Source organism: Volvox carteri, assembly GCF_000143455.1.
Source record: "Volvox carteri f. nagariensis unplaced genomic scaffold VOLCAscaffold_11, whole genome shotgun sequence".
In the NCBI taxonomy this organism is placed as follows: Eukaryota; Viridiplantae; Chlorophyta; class Chlorophyceae; order Chlamydomonadales; family Volvocaceae; genus Volvox; species Volvox carteri.
This window is the reverse complement of record NW_003307554.1, coordinates 592,418-612,398: the sequence shown is the minus strand read 5'-3', so window position 1 is coordinate 612,398 and position 19,981 is coordinate 592,418. Positions and strand designations below refer to the sequence as shown.

Genomic DNA, 19,981 nt, shown 5'->3' with positions numbered 1-19,981 from the left:
ATATTTGCATCCTATACATCCAGTTCGGCAGCCTACATGAGCTCTGGGAAGGGAAGAACCTTCAACTCCGTTCTATTCCCTTTCCATGTTTCGCCCGGGAGGGGTAGATGGAAGTGCAGTAGGCTTTACCTCCGTTTGGAAAGCCGTGCAAAGCGATATGAACCATGGTTTACTCGAACAGGATTGTTTTTGCACAGGGGTGCGCAGGCATTTTAGCGTGTGCTCGAGCCGCAGGATAGCGGAGCGTTTTGGCGTTGCTCAGGGTCTGTTTTGTTCCCAAGTGTTCAGGTTCTTCTCTTGTCTCTTGGATGGTCCGCGAGAGACTCCACTTCCGTGTGGCCCTGCCGAGGCAGGCTTCCAGTGGATATTTATTCCCCTGGCAAATGCCTAATGGAGTAGTTGTCCCTGCTCGATTCTCGTCTGTTTCTGTGTTCATACCATCCTTGGCATTTTCATTACGAAAGCAGTGCTTGAGCCACCTATGAAGTGCGATGAGGCAGAGATACTCGCCATGGTTTTGTTGGACGCTTTTCCTGCTGGCGCTGAACGTGGCAACACCGCCGTCTGGCGCAGGTGCACATGTGAATTTGTCAATGTGGCAATTCCGCGGGCGGCCACCTTCGGCCCTGCCCTTAAATGCTGCCGTTCAGTGCTGCCCTACGGGAAAAGAATCAATCCGGAGTTTGTTTTTTTAGCGATGAGGAAAAATGCATCCGCATCTATAACACCGGACACCCTGCACGCCGTTGAAAATTGGTTGCTGCACATCCTTTCCTCCAGAACTGAAAAGGTGTTGAGAATAGTGCCTCGCGTGCGCTGCCGCAGGCGCTAGTGGCATTAATGGCAATTCCAAAGATCTCGCCAAGCAAGCTGCTTCCGCTGTGCTATCCAGCGATGTCGCGAAGCGCCTTGTGGCCCTTCTGGCCGAAGTTAGGTGGGTCAAGATGCGAACGCTCTGGGCGTCAGGAAGATGTCGGAAGATGTAGTAAATATCCAACGAAATAAAACCTAAGTATGTAACAGAGCGTATCCTTTCTTTGTCTGCGCTGTCCCTCGTTGTATTTCGCCTGCTTCCGGAGGTCGCTGTCCACAACCATCCACTTCCGTAAACCACATGTTGACCACCTGCCTTGTCCCTCCCCTCCCCCCATGACCATCTGCGGTCCTCTTCCGCATCATTCCCCTCCCCCCTTTTCTTTGATGCTGGCTGCATATAGTTCCCAGTCCTCCTTTCCCCCGCCGCCCCGAAACCCTCGCCGCCAGGGCCCTAGGAGAGGACCTCCGCGCCGCCGGGGACGAGTGGCTGACCAGGCGGGCTGACGGCATGGAGGCGGCCGCGGGGCGGCTCCGCCAGACGCTGCGGCCGGCTTCGGAGCGCCTGCAGCAGGCCTTTGGGCGGCAATGCAGTCAGCCGGTCTTCACACCGCCGTCGGACGTCAATGCAACCGTCGTGGGTAGGTGGGTGGGTGGTTATCACGTCTTGCCAGATGATCGTATACCGCTGGTGTCTGAGGACTGGGTTTGCAGTATGACGAAAATTCCCGTCCGCATGGTTGCGAATTTCCTCATTACAGCCGGATTCATTACAGCGGTTCGGTTGCTTCTGCGTTCCATCTTCAAATTCGAACGTAAAGCGATTTGATTTATTTCTGGATTCTGAATTAAGCTCTGATTTCGACAAGTGGAAATTGTAAACCAGGTTGCATAAAAAAAATGAATATCCGATAACCTGGTATCCGTGCCCCTCTCATCTATCTCTTTTCTCTACATGTTGCATTCCCAGGTCCTGGATTGTCATACACGCGGACCGGCGGCAGTTGCCAGCTACGCCGTAACGCGCAAGCGACGCAGCGAGATCTCAATTTGACTTGCAACAACGCCGGGGTCACCATCACTCGCACGGCAGCGCGCTACACCTCCGCCTACCAGGCGCCCGCCACTTTCGTAGGCACGGTGCGTGTCGACCACACGAGTCTATATTTGCCACCGGTATACCCTTGGTGGTGATATATCGGTCTTATCTTTTCCTTACTTACTTCCTGTCTGTCTGTCTGTCTGTCTGTCTGTCTGTCTGTCTGCTGCCCTTGGGTGCCGTGTGTAGTGCGTTGGATGTCGGAAGTAGTTTCCCTTCTTGACTTCCACACGTAAGGGAACCCTGGGGGCTCCCCCGCTGCTGCCGATGTACACCCCCCAGGAGTGTAAGCGCAGCTATCAGTTCGGGCTGAGTGCCACTGTTACTGTGGATTTGTGGCGCCCTGGCGCGCGGCCCAGTGACGCCGTGGCCACGTGGCAGCAGCGGCTGGGCAGGCGGCGACAGCGCCGTGCGGAGATGCAACAGTCCTTTGCCGGCCGGGTCGGGAACGGCGGCGGCGCTGGGTTTGGGGGATTCGGCGGCGGGGGAGGTGGCAACGGCGGCGGCGGGGGAGGTGGCAACGGCGGCGGGGACATGGCCCAACTGTCCCAGATGCATGCCGTACCCGCGGAGGCGCTGCTTGAGGCGTTGACCAGGCGGGCGTCAGGAGGGGTCAGGGACGGGACATGGGAACCCGCGGGCCGGGGTGAGGGCAGGGAAGGAAACACTGCCGACTCCAGGGAAGCAGCAGAACCAACCTGAACAATCAGCGGCAGGTGGGGGCCTGTCTGCAGTTTTCAGGTGGATAAAGTGAGTGATGACGATGACGATGACGATGATGATGATGATGTATGTGTGTTTGGGGGGAGGAGGAGGAGGAGGTGGATGTTCTTAGGGTTTAGGTAGGGAGCTTGGATTCCATGTGTGCTGTTGGACCACTGCACCACTGGGCAGTACTACATGCCCCCTCTCCATCTCCCCTCTCTCTCCCTCCCCCCCCCCCCGGTGGCTCCAGGCATGGGGACGCCATCAACAAAGCTCTCGATGCTTTCATGGAAGCAACTCCTCCTGATGATCACGACGACGATGACGGCGGCGGCGGCGGCGGCGGTGGAGGAAGCAGCAGTGGCAGCAGCAGTGGCAATGGCAGCAGTAGCGGCAGCGGCAGGCGGGGCAGTAGCAGTAGCGGCGGTGTAGGCAGTAGTAGCAGCGCCAGTCCGGAGGGTTCGGGCCCTGGCGTGCATCAGCTGGCGGCGGCGGTGGGGGTCCTCCTGGAGGAGCTCGGCATGCCGGATGCCGCCACGTCCTTCTCTAACCAGCTGCTGCTACAGCCTCCTCCGCCGCCGCCACCACATCCGCCGCCGTGGTCATTTAACACTTTCACAGCCACTGCTTCCAGCCCAGGCGGCGGCGACGGGGAAGAGCAGCAGCAGCAGCAACACGGCGCGGACAGCGTCTTTCTGAGTGCCCCCGGTGGTGTTGGCGGACCAGGCGACGGCGGTCATCAGCAGCAGGGAGGTACTGGGAGCCCGGCAGGAGGGAGCGTGTGGGCCGCCGCTGATGGCGTCGCCGCGGCAGGGGGGAGCGTGTCGGATGTGTTTCACATGGTAGGTCAAGCGGGTTTGGCTGCGCTGCGCGGGGAGGTACGGGACAGGGTGCGGCAGGCTGAGCCGGACAGCAGTGAACGCGTCGAGAATGGCAGTGGTGGCAGCAGCAACAACGGCAGTGGCGGCGGCGGTGGTGTAGATGGCAGCGTGAACACGATGGAGGCTGGCTATTGGACCCACTTGTTCGATGCCGTACACAGCGACGTCCCGGCGACATCGGCGGCGGCGGCAGGAAGCGCTGCAATGGCAGCGGGCGCAGGGTTGTCGCAGCAACAGCAGCTGCAGCGGCAGCAGCGGCAACAGGGCGCATGGTCAGCTAGGGACGATGAGGGTACCGACTTGTCGGGTCAGCCGGAGGGGAGGGGGAGGCAGGCGCAGCAGCACGGCGGCGGCGGCGGCGGCGGCGGCATTATGGCAGAGCTTGCGGCGGAGGTGCAACGGTTGCTGCAATTGTAGCGCAGAGACGGCAGTGGAGCCGCGGTTCGCTGCAACTTGATGTTGCTGATGGGTCGGCGTAAGCAGCGGCGCCGGCAAAGTGGTAGCCTTTGGTCCTGTCGTAACGCCGCGCTTGCAGCTGATTTTGAAGTTTTCTTCGCGACGTGTTCTAGGAATGTAAAATTGTGATCAAAGAGAGTTGTGGAAATTTTCATTTTTTTTATGATAAATGCAATGCAAAGGGAGTAAGCAGATGTTTTGGTCCGAGCGAGCTGTAGGAGTTTCGCGACTCCAGGACGGCCAGCGGACGGCGGAGTGTCACCTGCACTATCTATGACGTACAAAATTTAAAAATGAGTTTAGGAAAGCCCGCAACCACCACGTGATTTATTTTGCGAGCTAGCAATCCGCCGCGAGCGACGTGACACCTGTCTTGCACCAACATATATGACGAGCTGAGCGATGTGACGGGACCCTACGTGACTGGTGGTCTTCCGAGAAACCGATCAACCGAAGCTTTCAAACCACTTTGTCTTTTATTTTTGCTCTTGATGGATATGAAAGACAGCGCCCTGAAAGACAGCAGCAAGGCCGAGGTTTCTTCGCCAGACGAGCCCAACACAACATCAGAGCGCACCAAGGAAACGATTTACCTGCGCATTGAATCGTGAAGAGTTCTTGTGTCGCAGACCCTAATTAAATCTTTGACTTCTCATCGCTGTGCGCAAGTCAGAAAAGTTGTGACAAAGCAAAGATAGAAGTAAGATAATAGCCAACCAAACCTGGCAATGATTCCCCGCGCTTTTTGCTGAGTTTTTCCAAGGCAAGGGTACCCTCCATCCCGCTCCTTGCGGTGAAGCCGCGCACGCGCTGGAGATGAGCTCGGAGGCAGCAGCCACCGCAGCAGCAGCGAGCCCAACGACCCGCGGGTCATCAACACCGCCTTGGGCTATACGCCGCAACCACCCACGTGACGATGAGGATTCCAAGGGGATGGCAAACGAAGGCAGCGGCAGCTGCTGTGCCGCGGAGCGCCATTCGGATGTGCCGCAAGGGAAGCAGAGCGCTAGGCGCATTCATCCGCCGGAAGGCATGCGCAAAGCCGAGGTTGGGATGAAGGCTCTTGAAAGGTTCGTGCAGAGGCAGCCCAGGCATTACATTACGACAGATCCGGATCTGAAGGACTCGAGGGCGCATGAGGTGAAGAAGAAACAGAAGAAGAAGGACGGGAAGAAGGAGGGGAAGGGGAAAGGGAAAGGGAAGGAGGAGGCAGAGGTGCTTGAGGAGGTCGACGGCGGCGGTAGTGAGGAGGGGAATAGCGGAGACGTCGACAGCGCCGCCGTCCGCGACGCCGCCATCGCCAAGGCCGCCGGTAACCCACAGCCTCGTGCGGTCTCCACTTGCGTGTTCTGCGGTGTAATTGGCAGCAGCAGTGATGGCAACCGGCGCAGTAGCAGTAGCAGTAGAAGTAGCAGTAGCCACGCCGCCAGTCGGCTACTGCTGCTCCCTGGAGTGACGGCGGCGGCTGCTCTACCCACTAGATCCAGATCCAGATCGAGAACCAGATCGAGATCCAAGTCGCGTACGCGACTGACGACCGTGACCTCCATGAACAACAACAAGGACAGCAGCAGCAACAGCAGCAACAGCAGCAGCAAGAGCAGCAGCAACAGCAGCTGCGACTCTAACAACGGCGGCAACGAAATAAGCAATAAAAGCACCACCAGTAGTGAACACAACGATAAACACACCAACATTGACGCCAGCAACGGCACCCACATCAACTACAGCAACAGCAGCAGTAGGAGTTCTCCAATTCAAGACACAGACTCTATCGGCAGTAGCAAACGCAGAACGCATACCGTCGAAGGTGTCACTGGCGGCTGCGACGGCGCGGAGGAGGCGGCCGACGCGGCGGCGGCTGCCCGCCGTAGGCCTCAGCTCCCGACGGGGCTGTCGCTGGTACATGGCAGCACCGTGCCGCACCCCGCGGGGTACGGGGGAGACCTGGTGTCGGAAAGCAGGGTCGCGGTTGCGGAGGCAGCGGAAGCGGCAGCGGTCCACCGAAGGCAGTCCTTGCCGGCGGCGTCACCAGCAGCCATCTTCGCCAGCTCCACCACCACCACCACCGCCGCGAGTTTCGGCCTCACGCCGACCCTGTCGGCATTCCGGAGGACTTTGGAGACGGAGCAGGGCCTCGGTGGTTGTCGGTTGGCGGGACAGTCGCGCCAGCTTGGCGGGGTTGACGGCGGCGGCGGCGGTGGCAGTGACGGCGCTGCTGGCAGCGGCCGGACGGCCCCTGGGAGGCAGCACTCCATGTCGCAGCTGCATAATCCGCATCACCGGCATGGCGACCAGCAGCAGCAGCAGCAGCAGCAGCAGCAACAACAACAACAACAGCAGCAGCAGCAGCGAGGAAAGCACGACACGAAACAAGAAGAGGATCAGCAACAACCGCTGACAGCGCTAGTGGCACCGGAGGGGCTGGCAGCGCTTACGTCACACACGCGAGTCCAGATCTCGAGTCCAGATCTCACGGCAAATATCCGGTGGCCTAGCACTCCACCGCCGCCGCTGCCGCCGCCACAGCAGCAGCAACAGCAATGGCAGCGGCGGCTAGAGACGCGTCATTGTTCCTTGACGACCGCCATCTCGCTGCCGTCGTCGCTGTCATTGCCTTCGCCACTGATTTCGCCCCTGCCGGTGCCCTTGGCGCTACCCATGCGTTGGACGATATCGCCCCCGCCGGCATCCTCGTCCCACTCCGCAGCGCGGCCCACACCATCGCTCAGCGCAGGCGCAGCGGCGGCGGCGGCAGCGGTACCGCCGTCGCTGCTATCCGCGCAACTCCTCCAATGCTTCACTCACACGGGTTCGCAAGAGCTACAGCTGGCACAATGGACGCCCCCGCCGGCGCCCCCGGCTTCGCCGCAGCAGCAGCTGTACAGCAGCACCTCACTGTCACTGCCGTCGCCACCGATGCCGCCCCCGCCGCTCCTGCAGCAGCGTCAGACCGCCGCCGTCACCGGCGGCATTAGCGTTAGCGTTAGCTGCAGCACCACTAGCGCCGCCAGTCTTAGCAGCTGCTCTGCCCGCTGCGGATCGGTACGGCAGGCAGCGGCGGCGGTCGACAGGGCGCTGACGGCAGCGGCAGCGTTGGCGGCGGGCTCCTCGGACACTGGCAGCGGCGGCTCCGACGGCAGCGAGGAGCAATGCTGTCGTGTGTGTCTGGATCCCGTTAGTGAAACGGAACTTCAGTTGGGAACTGCACTAAGGTTGGGATGCAGGTACGAATGTACGAGCACACCAATGTGCAGGGGGTCCTCTGGGCGGCCCGATGTGGCACAGGTTTTCCCGCCCGTGTGCCCACTGTGTGTTCGGACGGGCGGACGGGCTGGCGGATGGATGGACGCAACCGGTGGTAGCAGCAACCGTCCTTCGTTTGACGGATCTTTTGGAGTCGTCACCCGTTTTGCCATACAGGGGTTGCTACGGGTGTGTTAAGGGAAGGGGTTGATGAGGTGCTTGGCGCTCCCTCAGGCTTGGCTTGCCTCCCACGGATGGCGCGCTGACGCATATAAACACGCGAACCGCGTGTGTCTATCAGCTGCGTTGTTGTCCCAGTGGTGTAGCCCGTTGTTGTCCCTATGGCCTGGGATCACCTAGCCGCTGTGATCCCGCTGCTGCCGAGGCGCTGGCGCCACAGCGTAGAGGTGGCAGAGACGATCACCGTTCAAGGAGATGACGGCGTGGATTCGAACGGTCAAAATGTGGAAACTGATGACGAGAGATTTGCCGATATGTCCCGAGGCCACGGGCTTATGGGACCCAGGGCTGATCCCTCCCTCCCTGCCCTGCCCCCCCGAACCCCCCACGGGTTCCCGGGCAGGTGCGGTGCGGGTTTGGACCTGCTACACCGTGCCTGTGCGGACCGGTGGTTTCGGGGCGTCCGCTGCTGTACCACATGCGAGGTGTGCGGTGCGGAGGCGACCAACCTACCCGCGCAGATGCGGGCGGCCATCCGGTAGGTCCCCTGGAGCCCGGAAGGGTTTTAGAAGCTTTAGAGGGAGGCAGATGCTGGGGGAAGCAACAGTTTGCAACAACAACAGTTTGCAACAACTTGCTTTGTTGGCAATCGGCAGTTCTTGACTTGGCCACCCATGTAACCCCCCGCGTGCGAGTCACCATGTCCCGTGCTGGGCCCCCTTGAGGTGGACTTCCGGATTGCGGAGCCCCCTCGTGCGTCGTGCCAGTAACACCCCCACCACCACCATCACCACCATCACCATCACATGTGTAGAACCCCTTTTTTGCCGTTCTCTATCGTGTAGTCGTTACCTACTTCCTCCTCCCATTCTTTGTTTTTGATAACTCCACCTCTCCTACTTCACATGCGCGCAGATGGCAACAGCTGCTCAATCCACGTGGCCGCGGACCCGTGGGTCGTTCGGGGGGCCCCCTGTCCCTGTCCTCGCTTCCCTCCTTCCTCGGCCTCTACACTCTCGTGTGCCTCATCCCTGCCACCTTGAGCTCCCTGCTACTCGTGATCTTCTACCTCCGTAAGCCCTTAGACGCTTAGACCGTCTTTAAAAAAACGTGATTGAGCCTAGCCTGGATTAGGTATTGGGAGGTTCAGAGGGAAGGCGGTGATCCGCCACGCCAACGTTGGCAACCCCATCCTTACCGCGATGTGATGTATGATGTATGATGTATGATGTGTACGAAGATGTGTATGACGTACTGTGTACGAGGAGGGTCAAAGGAATAAAAGGCTGTATGTATGTAAATGCCCACATGATGCGCACCCCCAGAGGGAATCCGCAAGTATGATGTTGCTACAGAGCGGTATAGCTTCAGTGTGATGTGAGCTGGCGAGTTATCTTGTTAAATAAAAGCACCGTTTGGGGACATGTGGTTGCATGTGGTAACGAGCAACCCCCGACGTCGGCACAAGAAGGCCGTGATATGATAACTGGAGAGCTGGCGGCAAAGGGCTGCTATACCGGCAGCCGAACAAATCTGGTTTTTTGCACGGAAGGCCCGGAGCATGATTCTGCCGTTACTCAGTACCTGAACCCTAACTCTGCCATCAATGGCCTTCCCCCTTCCCTTTTCCCAAATCCCTTTCCCCCTCTTTCCCCCCACCCTCATCCTTCCTCCCCTTCCCCCCAAAACACACACGCACAGGGCACTTGGGCGTGGGGGCGGGACCCACGATGGCCCTCTCCATCCTCACAGCATCTGGCACCATCCTACACTGGGTTTACGTGCCGTACAGGTAGTGTACGATGACCCGGTGTACGACACACTGCAAAGCAACTTTGCTTATGCTAAGGGCTGCACCTCGGGGGCAGTCAGCGCAACACACAAGTGGATGTGGGTTCTCAGTACGAATACGAACCAATACACTTGAGGAGTACACGATACTTTATCAAACTGACGCTTTTTTCCAGGCCGGCTGCTGTGTTGAGTGCTGCTGCTGCTGCTGAGTGCTGCTGCTGTTGCTGCTGCTGCTGAGTGCTGCTGCTGCTGCTGCTGCTTCTGGTGCTCAGTGCTGCTGAGTGCTGCTGCTACCACTAGTAAACTAGACCCTATTTACAATATTAGACAATCTACTCCGTGGAGCTGCATGGCTGTCCCCGAACCCACGGCTGTGCAATGGACACCCCTTCCACTCCCCGTATAGAAATCCCCTCCTCTCCTCCCCCCTTACCCCCCCTTACCCCCCCTTACCCTCCCTTACCCTCCCTTACCCTCCCTTACCCCCCCTTACCCCCCCTTACCCCCCCTTACCCCCCCTTACCCCCCCTTACCCCCCCTTACCCTCCCTTACCCCCCCTTACCCTCCCTTACCCTCCCTTACCCCCCCTTACCCTCCCTTACCCTCCCTTACCCTCCCTTACCCCCCCTTACCCTCCCTTACCCTCCCTTACCCTATCTAACCCACCCCCGCATTAGTCTATCCTTGACATCAGCTTCACTCGGTCGCGGTTCGTCTTCCCTCCCCTCCCCCTTTCCCCTGCCCATCACCACACAAACAACCCCCCGCATCCCACAGGCCGCTGTTCCACGTGCTCTTCTGCACCACAGCCCTCACTTGCGTGTTCGCTCAGACCCTGCTGCTCAAGGCCCTGTGCCCCTCGTGGCGGCCGTCGGTGGTGGCGGCCGTCGGCGCGGCAGTGGGGTTTATGGCGGGCGCGTCGCTCTTCTACGGCCTGCTGAACCCCCTGGTGGCGCTGCTGCGGCTCTTCCTGCCGCAGCTCTGGGCGGCTTGGCGGCGGCGTCGGCAACAGCAACAAGCAGTGTCGGGAGCGGCTGTGGCAGCTGGCGGCGGAGGCGGCGATGAGGACGGATCAGCCAGCGCCACTGGATGGCATGGCAACAGCAGCAGCGGCACGGCGGGTGTTGCTTCAGGCGGTGGCATGGACCGCGGCGGAGGCGGCGGTAGTGGTGGTGGCAGGGTTGAGGGTGGAGTTGGGGGCGAAGGGGTCCCTTTTCGCAGAGTTGGAAGTCTGGGTTTGAACGGAGGGGCGTTGATGGGGACCGCCGGCGGCGGCGGCGCTACTGCTGCTGTTGCGACGGCGCTGGGTGGCAGCGTAAATCGGGAGCCGCATGCGGTGAGCCAGGGTTTCGGTGCGGCTGGTGGCGGTGGCGCTAATGGCAGCAGTCCTACACCCGCACCGCAACCTGTGATAGTCAGTCCCGGCACGGTCGATTTATGGATGTGGGGCAACCACATGGCTGGGTTGTAGTTTTCACGTGTTGTAGATTGCACCCGCCGCCGCCGCCGCCGCCGCGTGTACGCCGGGTTTACTCCCTCCTCGTCCTTCGTCCTCCTCGGACGGACATCGGGGCTTTGGAGACCCGCCACCGGGGCAGCGGTGTGGCAGCCGTTCGACTGCGCCTCGTGTGCGGGTCGTCTAATTGATTAATACATCGGTGTAGTCGCTGATATCACTGATGGCAACCTAAGCGGCTAAGCGGCCCTGAACGTGAAAACATGTGGCGGCATGGTAACAGCCCTAGGGTAGCTGTGTGTGTTAGCCCGACAGAACCCACTTTGCACAAGGGAGAAGGCCGGGAAGCAGCAGGTGGAAGAACAGCACGGCGAACACGCGCACGCGCAAGTTGTTTTTGAGGATGAATAAATGAATGAAGTTCCAACACTGGGTTCGAACGGACACAGATCGCCGCCGGTGACAGCTTTTTAATAAGTGTCCACAGGTCTACAGGCAGCGCAAGATGTGCCACAACATGCTGGAAGATGAAAGACAACATCGGGTGGCGGGCACGGGATCTGGTGGTAGCGTGCAGCCTGGCCCCCCCCCAGTAGCATCAGTTGGCATCAGTACGACATGTGTATTTTGTGCCATGTGGGTCGTTATGAGTGATCAGGAAAGACGGAGAGAGAGAGAGAGAACACCCCTATGGGGTAAGGCCCCGTAAGGCGGCTGGGTCAGCAGCGACATGGAGGTCGCCGTATCTATCTAAGTGGCAGCTTGTGGCGTACATTTTCTATTTGGTAGGAGGGTCTGCCTGCACCGACAATCCCCATTAGCACAAAGGGGACAGTGCTGTGCAATAACTCGGCTCGGCGTGTAGGAGTGTGTCTGTCTCGTTGCTGCTGCCACCACTTTATTGTATGGTAATGCACAACTACATCTACAGAGGCAGGTGGAAATGCGCCTCCTCATGCGCCACTAACCATAACGGCATACTGCGTGGCGACTGCGGCAGGAGCCTGACGATTGTCCCCAAGAGCCCTGATGCAGCCAGACATTTCACCCGTCGGGCCTTGACCGCATTTGGACGGCTCCTTCGAGCCGTCGGCGAGAGGTCCGTGCCTCGCTCTATGCGATTCGCTGTTGTAACCTGAACGGTTGATAAAGAAGCAAGACGCGGCAGCTTGAGGCTGATGCATGATGCAATGATCCTCTTTGTGAACGTGACTCCGTCAATTGCTCTGCCTGAGCAAGGGAGGCGGCCAGGCTGTGAAGGACAACAACCGTCGTGTAGGGTTGCCGCTATCCGAGTAAGCTCGCTGTGCTATGGTGATGAGGCGCGGCAGCACATTCTCCTCGGTGTTTTGTTCTGCATCAAAGGCCTTTTAGGACTCGTTTTGTCCTTAAAAGAGAACCTAATTGGTGAGACAGCCACACTTGTGGGGCCCTCAAGCTTTTCGCCGAGAACGGAGGCGTCATCTATCCATCCACAGCGTTCGGGCAAAGCTCCCACGTCTCGTTGCGGCAGCAATTCGTTGGGCTTCGGCCTCTCCTTCGTGGTCAAGGACTTAGGGTATCGTTGGGTTCCACCCTTTTTGACATACTTGGGGGAGGGCAGGGTGCAGGGTGCGATTGCCCCCCGATGCAACAACCAACAAGCTGCGTTTTGAGGCCCAGTTGGCGGGTGGAGAGCGCTCCCCGGGCACCCGCCAGCACCTTGGCCTCGGCCCATCCCACTTCAGGGGTAAGGCTAACGCGTGTGTGCGTGTGTATGTGTATGTGTATGTGTCTGCACCTTGACGGTGCGATAGGGACAGCCTGCGCGATAGTCCACCTGAGAACGCTGTCCCGTTTTGAGCGCGAGACAGCTGCAAACGTATAACGAAGCCGAAGATGCTCCGGTGATATTCCTGTTCAATAGGTTGCATATCATAAAAGAACCGTCTGAGGTTCTGGGCATTTGGTTCTGGCCACTTGAAACAGCTGCATTCAAAGGGCTCGCTAGGTCACACAGCTCCTGCATATAAGAGATAATAAATCATTTCTAGGATGAGGTGATTGTTAAGTTGCCATCCTGCCGTAATTCAGAAGCGCGCGTAGGGATGCCGTCTTGCCGTAGATGGAGGCGTTGACAGTTGGTGTACGAAGGTGTTGACCAGCCTCTCTCCCAAATTGCATACCCTAGGAATAATATGGAAGTATCTTTTTTGCTTAGGTATTTCACGGGGTAATTTACTTGGCCGCCAGCTGCAATGTCCATTGTGTACGGCCTTAATTTACAAAAGAATTGGTGCTCTCTTGTGGCTTTCTTACGTGCACATGTAGTGGGTCATTGAGCACATCGTCTTGCAACTGTTTTACACACCGTCAACGGGTGTAACGAAGACCATGCCTGGGCCCCCACTTGAAGAGGGCGAGCTGGAGGATGGGGAAGTTCACGAGGACAAGCATGCGGACTTAGAGGTAAGCGTCAACTGTTAACTTCAGCCGTCCTTGTTCGTCCAGAACCGGTCCGACGGTATGGGCGCGCGCTCTGCCCTGTAGGAATCAGGCGAAGCTTCCGGCTGCGACGGCGAAGATGACGCGGGGACCTTGGCGGCTGACCATAACCAGCACGACCAGACGCAGCAACAGCCGCTGCGCGCAACGTCCGGGCAGCTTGGCCTGAACACGTCGCCGCTGCCGCCACCGCCGCTGCTGCTGCAGTCGCCCTCAGGCGCGTCCCTCCCGGCACCCACGCGCAGCGGGCGCGCGCCAGATACCGGCGTAATACCTTCAAGCAGCGCCATCAGCGACGGCGGCGTTCACCAGGCCCAAGCTGGCCCGCCCAAAGGCCGGCCCCGGCCACATGGCCACGACCCCAGCGCCAGCGGTAACGCGCCCGCGGTCCGCAGCCGCTTCCGCGCACCTGACGGAGCCCAACCGGGCCCTTCGGACTCCCTACCGTCTTCCCAACAGCAGCAGCCTCCGCCGCACCCTTTCTCCCCATCAGGCGCGTCTTCCCAGCCATCCTCCCATTCCCAACACCCGCATCCACACCCTCACTCTCTGCCACTGCAACGCCAATCACACTCGTATGCCGGAGGCCCGGGTACCGCCGGTGGCCCCGCCGGCGGACATCCTAGTCCCGGGAGGCCGCTGCTGGCCGGGCAGGGACCGGGAGCCGCCACCGCCGGCGCAGCGGCCGCTGCTGCCGCCGCCGGGGGCCCCGTCGCTGTCCGGGAGGATCGCGAAGTGGAGGAGCTGACGGGACTGCTTCGCGAGCTCACGCGGGGTTGCAGCTTCCAGGAAGTGATGCGCTCGTTGGAGGCTGTGTGTCGGGACCTAAAACAGGCAATTAAGAAGCTGGATAAGCTGTTCAGGAGAGTCAAGGTGGGACTCTTGTCGTAGTAACACTGAAAGGAGCGATTATGGGATGATATAATTATATTAAAAACGGGGAGTTAGGGCTGTTAAAAGCGGCGGCGAGGGCAGGTCTTAAGTCGAAGGGTGTGTCATCTTTCAAGAGGCCTCGTTTAGGAGGGGCTTCCCGACCTCCCCCTCCCCGTTATCCCTTTTCACTCCCTCGCTCCCTCCTGCCCAGCTCCTTTCGTGGACGATGCTTCCCCCGCCGTACTCCTCCCCCCCCCCCCCGCCTGATAACCGACATCAGCTTGCGTCCATCATCAATACTTCCCTCCTCCCTCACGCTCATGACCCGGGGAGGTCCTCAGTATCGTGGCGCGTCGTGTCGTACCATGTCGTACCGTGTCGCATCGCCACGTTGGACACCACTGTAACAACATCTGTCGTGCCCTGTGTCGTACTCTGTCCCGATGCAACCACAACAACTGCGACAACAACAACAACAGCGGCGCAAGGGCGATTCCATTGAGGATTACCCCGACTGCTTCCAGTTTTCACGGCGCATCCTGGAGGGCCTTACGTCCATCAATAAATTCAGCGCTACCAGTGCCTTCCACGCCGCACCGCCAAGCGGCGCCGAGGCGGCTCGTGCGCTGTTCAAGGCGGCCATGAACTACCGTCACGACATCTTTAACGCCAGCCTCAAAGCCGAGCTCGAGGACTTGGTACGGAACTCCAAAGCATTCAAATGTGTGCTAGAAAATAGGCACAGGAGCGGCGCGACGGCGCCGGCTGCGACGGCGCCGGCGCCGGCTGCCGCCGCCGCTGCGCGGCCCCGGAGCGGCAGTGGCGGCGGCGGCGGCGGCGGCGGCACGGAGGGTGCGGACAGGACGGACATGAGGGCTGGGGAAGTAGCCGCGGGCGCAGAGGGGCAGCTGGCACCGCAGCCGCCGCCGCAGCGGCAGTCGCGGTCGAGGTCTCCGCCACCGCTGCCGCCGCCACCCCCCGTGGTGGCACAGACCGCGACGTCGGAACCCGAGCTCATGGTCAGTGGCTGACGTTGGATCGCGCATTGCGGGCGTGGATGGGCATTAGAGGCGAACACACCGACGAAGAACGCCCTGGCACCGCACACACTTGAAAGCGCATGAAAGCCTGCCTTCCGGCAGTATAGTGATGATGTCGACATCATCTCAACGGCAACCCTAGCCGGCCGGCAATAACAACAGCAGGTGGTCGGGTACAGCGGCCGGTGCGGAACAGCGCTCGGCGTCATACGCCGACGTGTCCCAAGGAAAGCAGGGAGAGCCCACTTTTACAAACCTTATGCAACCCTCTTAACCCATGGACACCTCCCTTACCCTCCCCCCCACACACACACGCACACTACTCCCCATGTACTTCTCGTGGCACAGTTTTGTTATTTAGGAACAGTTTATTATCAAGGAACAGTTTAAAATTAAGCAGAGGACCACCCCTAACCCCGCGTACGGCTTGTGGCCGGAATACAGGATACGGGGGGAGAGGATGGCCCTGGCGCTGCAGCGGCAACGGCGTCGGCGCCGCCGCCGCCGCGAGGGAGCTCCTGCTCACCCGTACGGAGCGATGAGGATGGCGGTGGTGCTGGCGGCACAGTGCCACCGCCTCCTAAAGACGACTCCCCGCAGCTACAGCTACAGCGGCTGAATTCCGCCACTGGTGGAACTGGAGTACGGTCTACGACAGGGCGATCCGGCGCTGGCGGCGGCAGCGGCGGCGGCGCCGCTGGAGGTTTCAAGCTCAAGATCGTAGTCGCGAGCACGCCCGGGGATTTGGACGCAGCAGCGGCGGCAGGAGCGGCAGCCACGTCTGACGTGGCGGCGAATGGCGCCTGGCCCTTAGCCTCCGCCGCCGCGGGTGATGGCAGCGGCGGCGGCGGTGGCGGCGGCAGGACCCGGTCGCTGACGCCGCAGGACGCGGACACAGACCTGGAGCGTCCCCGCGCAGCCAAACGCAGCCGTGTCAGTAAGGAGCTGGTGGAGACGGGGGTCCCAGGCGCGCTGCCGCCACCTCCGTCTTCGCCCCTGGCCTCTGTCGGGACCGTACTCCGTTGGGACCACCCTGATCAGCACCCCGTGGCTGATGTCCTTCGGGAGCAGCAGCAGCAGCCGCAGCCGCACTACTCTTTGCAGGAACAAGAGCAATCGGCGTTGGGCATGATGGCTCCTGGAGTGCTGCTGCCGCCTCCCGAGTCACCCGTGTCGGAGGCGGGCGCCGACAGCGAGGGCGGCGCCCTGCATGGGGGAGTTTTGGAGCCGCCGCCGGCGCCCCTTACCGCAGGAGCTGCCGGCCCCGTGTCCGTCGCAACGGAGGCCCACCAACAACAGCCTTTCCCCCACCACCATCACCACCAACAGCAGCAGCAGCAGTTGCAGCAGCCGTCATCGTCGTCGCTGCCTCTGGTGGTGAAACTGGAGCAGTATGACGGAGGGCCGGCCGCCGCGGCCACCAAGTCCAGAGCTACGGCTGGCGGCGGCGGGGTCTCTGAGGGCCAGGTCCAGGGCGCGGCCCATGGGTCGGTCAGCAGCAGCCATTCGGACCGGGATCGTGATCGAGACCGGGACAGGGACCGTGGCGGCGGTGGCAGTGGCGGCGCTCGGGAGAAGGACGGGAAGGAGGGCAGGGACGGTAGGGAGCGGGACCGTGAACGGGAGCGGGACCGCGATCGGGAGCGGGAGCGGGAGAAAGAGCGTGAGAAGGAGCCCAAGGAAAAGGATAAAGACAAGGAGAAGGACAAGGAGAAAGAGAAGGAGCGCGACAGAGGCCGCGATCGGGAGCGGGAGCGTGACTCTCGGCACCGAAGCCGACAAGATAAGGACTCCAAAGAACGTGACGGCGGCAAGGACGGCGGGAAGGACCGTGACGGCGGGAAGGATAACCGGGATAGAGACCGGGAAAAGGACAAGGAGAAGGAGAAAGAGTCCAAGGTGGATAAGGACCGGGAGCACGGAGGCGCAGGCCGTTCCTCGTCATATCGGCACCGCGACCGCGACACAGGGTTGCCGCTGCCGCCACCGCCGCCGCCGCCGACTGACGCCTCGTCCCTCCTCGGCACCGCCGCCGCAGCGGCGGCAGCAGCAGCAGCGGCGGCGGCGGCTACCAAGCAGGAGCTGTTCGATGGTCCGCCGGCAGGGCTGGGATCTGGGGGCCGTTCGGCGGCCGTGACGGCCTCGTCAGAGGATACCGCGGCGGCGGTGGCGGCAGCCGCTGCCGCCGCAGGTGGCGGCGGCGGCGGCGGCGGCGGCGGCGGATCCGCCACCGCCGCGGAGGCAACGGTGGGGCTGCTGTCTCGCGGCAAGCTGGTTCTTGTCGTTGACCTGGATGGGGTGCTGGCGGATAGCTGTTGGGACGATCAACTGGATCCGGCGGCGGCGGCGGCGCTGAGCCGCCACGCGGCGGCGGAGGCGGGCCTGCCCGAGGACCGTCGGGAGCTGTTCCGGCTGCCGCTGGACGCCGGCGCTACCGCCGGCGCTGCCTCCGGCGGCAGCGGCTTGTGGCTCAAGCTGCGTCCCGGCGCACGAGCCTTCCTAGCTCGCGCGCACGAGCGGTTCGAGCTGTGGGCTCACAGTCGTCAAGGCCGACCCTATGCAGACGCCGTCGTGGAGCTTCTGGACCCTTCCTTGGCGCTGTTTGGCAGTCGAGTAGTGGCGCAAGGAGAGCTGGCGCGGCGGCTGCTGACGGCGCTGGATGCCCGTGCGCCCATCACGGCCATTCTGGACACGCCCAGTGCCGCCTGGATGGGCGAGCAGCTAGCGCCAGGGCTGCTGCCGTTGCCGCCATACTCGTACTTTTCCTACCGGCCGGCGTGTACTGCGGATGCTGCGGCGGGTGTTGGAGGGGGAGGGGCTGCCCCGGGGGCGAGGACCTTGGCGCCGTCGGCGTCGGGCATGGCGGGCAGGTCCTTACTTGAAGTGAACAGGTGCGGGAGATTGGGAGGAGGAAGTGGGGTAGTGGGGAAAAGGGAGGAGGTTCAACAGTCCCCTCCCGCGTGCTGAGACGAACGGGAAGGAGGTGGGGGCCTAACCCCGGGAGGGAGGAGGGATTACAGGGTTTAGTAGCTTGGGGGGGGAATGGTTGGGATGGGTTGCAGGGGGCAGGGGGCAGGTAGGGTCATGGCGCCACAAAGGTGGTAGTGATGCTGGTGGTAGTGGTGGAGATACAATGCCGTACGGCCGCAGGGGACGCTGTGATGCGTTGCGCGCAGCACGGTCAGTTGGGTGGTTGACGGCAGGCGGTGTGTCGGGCTGACGGTGGGCTGATGGGCCCTTGTTTCCCTTCCCGTCGTGCCCCGCAGAGATGAGTGTCCCGAGCGCGGCGTACTGGCGGCCGCACTGCCGCTCCTATACGTGCTGTACACCCGAGTGATGTCGACGTACGGCGCCGCGGCGACAACGACGGCGTCGTCGTCTGCGGGCAGCACGGCCGCCGCCGCCGCCGCCGCCGCCATTGCCAAACCGCCAACCGACGGGCCGCCGCCGCCGCCGCCGCCGGCACCACCGCTGGCGGGTCTGGAGCCGTGGGATGTACGGCGGGTGTTGCGGGAGCAGCGGCAGCGTGTATTGGCGGGGTTTCATATAACTTTTAGCAGGGTGTTTACCAGCGGAGGCGGAGGCGGTGACGGCGGCGGCGGCGGCGCCGCGGGCCCTCAACATCCCCTATGGCGGCTGGCGGAGGCGTTCGGCGCCACAGTGGGCGCTAGCTGCAGTGACGCCACCACTCACGTAGTGGCGCTGAGCGCTGGCACGGAGAAGGTGCGGGGTGGGCGTGGGCGTGGCTTGTGCGCGTATAATATACATATATACACAGAGGCATGTACAGAGACAGAGGAATTCGTTTACAATCTAAAGAAATTCCTCTAGCATCTAGAGAACTTGTTGCGCTAACAATGGGCTTGGGAATCACAACACGACGGGCTGCTCCCGTCGCGGATGCCATTGGTTACGGTTACTACTTACAGTGAGACAGTTGTACTTTAACAACGGCCAACGGCCAACGGTTTACATCATAAGTATATATGTACGTAGGTGTATATATGTACATATATACATGTATACATACATATGGGTCTATCTCCCGGCGCGCCCCCTTGGTCGTCGTCCTCTACCCGCCACGCTTCATTTCCTCCCTCCCTCCCCCCACCCCCCTCACCTACCTACCTACCTAAGGCGATCTGGGCGGCGCAGCACGGCCGCTTCGTTGTCTACCCCTCCTGGTGAGGACTCGCTAACCCGTGTATGTATGTATGTATGTATGTATGTATGTATGTATGTATGTATGTATGCGCCTCTGTATGTATGCGCCGCTGTATGTATGTACCTCTGGCCCCGTGTGTCTTTCTGTAGTCCATTCCTGTTTTTATTAATGATGTGGTTCACTGCCACGAGGGTCAGAATGTGCGTGTCTGTGTGTGTATGGATGTGTACCCTGGTTTGGTATGTATGTGTGTATGTATGTGTGTATGTATGTGTATGTATGTGTATGTATGTGTATGTGTGTGGGAGTGTAGGGTGGCAGGGCTGACGTTTTCCGCGGCGATACAGTTGAAGTGAACCGCGGTGTTTGAGGCACCCGCATGTGAAACCCTCCCTGTGTACGGCACCGCTACTGCCATCACCGCTGTACGGCACCGACTGGACACACATTAAGCTCGGTCTTCCACCCGCGGGCCCGGGGGTCCCCATGCATCCTCCTCTTTGCAAATGCGCTTCTCCACTTTGTACATCTGTACGTTTGTTTGTTTGTTTGATTGTGATAACACCGAGTTGTCGAAATGTCTCCTCGTGTCGCGTCCTTGCAGGTTGGAGGCCTCCTGCTTTTTGTGGCGCAAGGTAGACGAGTCGCTGTTTCTGTTGTAAGAGGCAGGTGGCAAGGGGAGGTGGACAAGGGGGTGAATGCGACGTCACGTGGCGCTTCCCGTGTCTGTTCTTAGGGCGGGAAGGGGGGATGGAGGTATGCTCACGCTCGATCTGTCCATATGCATG

The 19,981-nt window shown here is 60.8% G+C and overlaps 1 protein-coding gene across 1 annotated transcript; it reads left to right on the top strand.

The window, feature by feature from the left end:
* Positions 1-491: 491 nt before the first annotated feature.
* Positions 492-19,855, top strand: VOLCADRAFT_89056 (uncharacterized protein; the record flags this gene model as incomplete). Its single annotated transcript, XM_002948758.1, has 21 exons — positions 492-573; positions 826-934; positions 1,264-1,454; positions 1,784-1,953; positions 2,195-2,524; positions 3,172-3,495; positions 4,771-5,266; positions 6,484-6,597; positions 6,665-7,181; positions 7,784-7,918; positions 8,296-8,453; positions 9,082-9,172; positions 9,953-10,211; positions 12,942-13,079; positions 13,161-13,988; positions 14,468-15,007; positions 15,473-16,296; positions 16,459-17,919; positions 18,295-18,751; positions 19,166-19,212; positions 19,798-19,855. The coding sequence occupies 21 exons, from the start codon at positions 492-494 to the stop codon at positions 19,853-19,855; spliced, it is 7,329 nt and encodes a 2,442-aa protein (XP_002948804.1).
* Between the last annotated feature and the right edge of the window lie 126 nt (positions 19,856-19,981).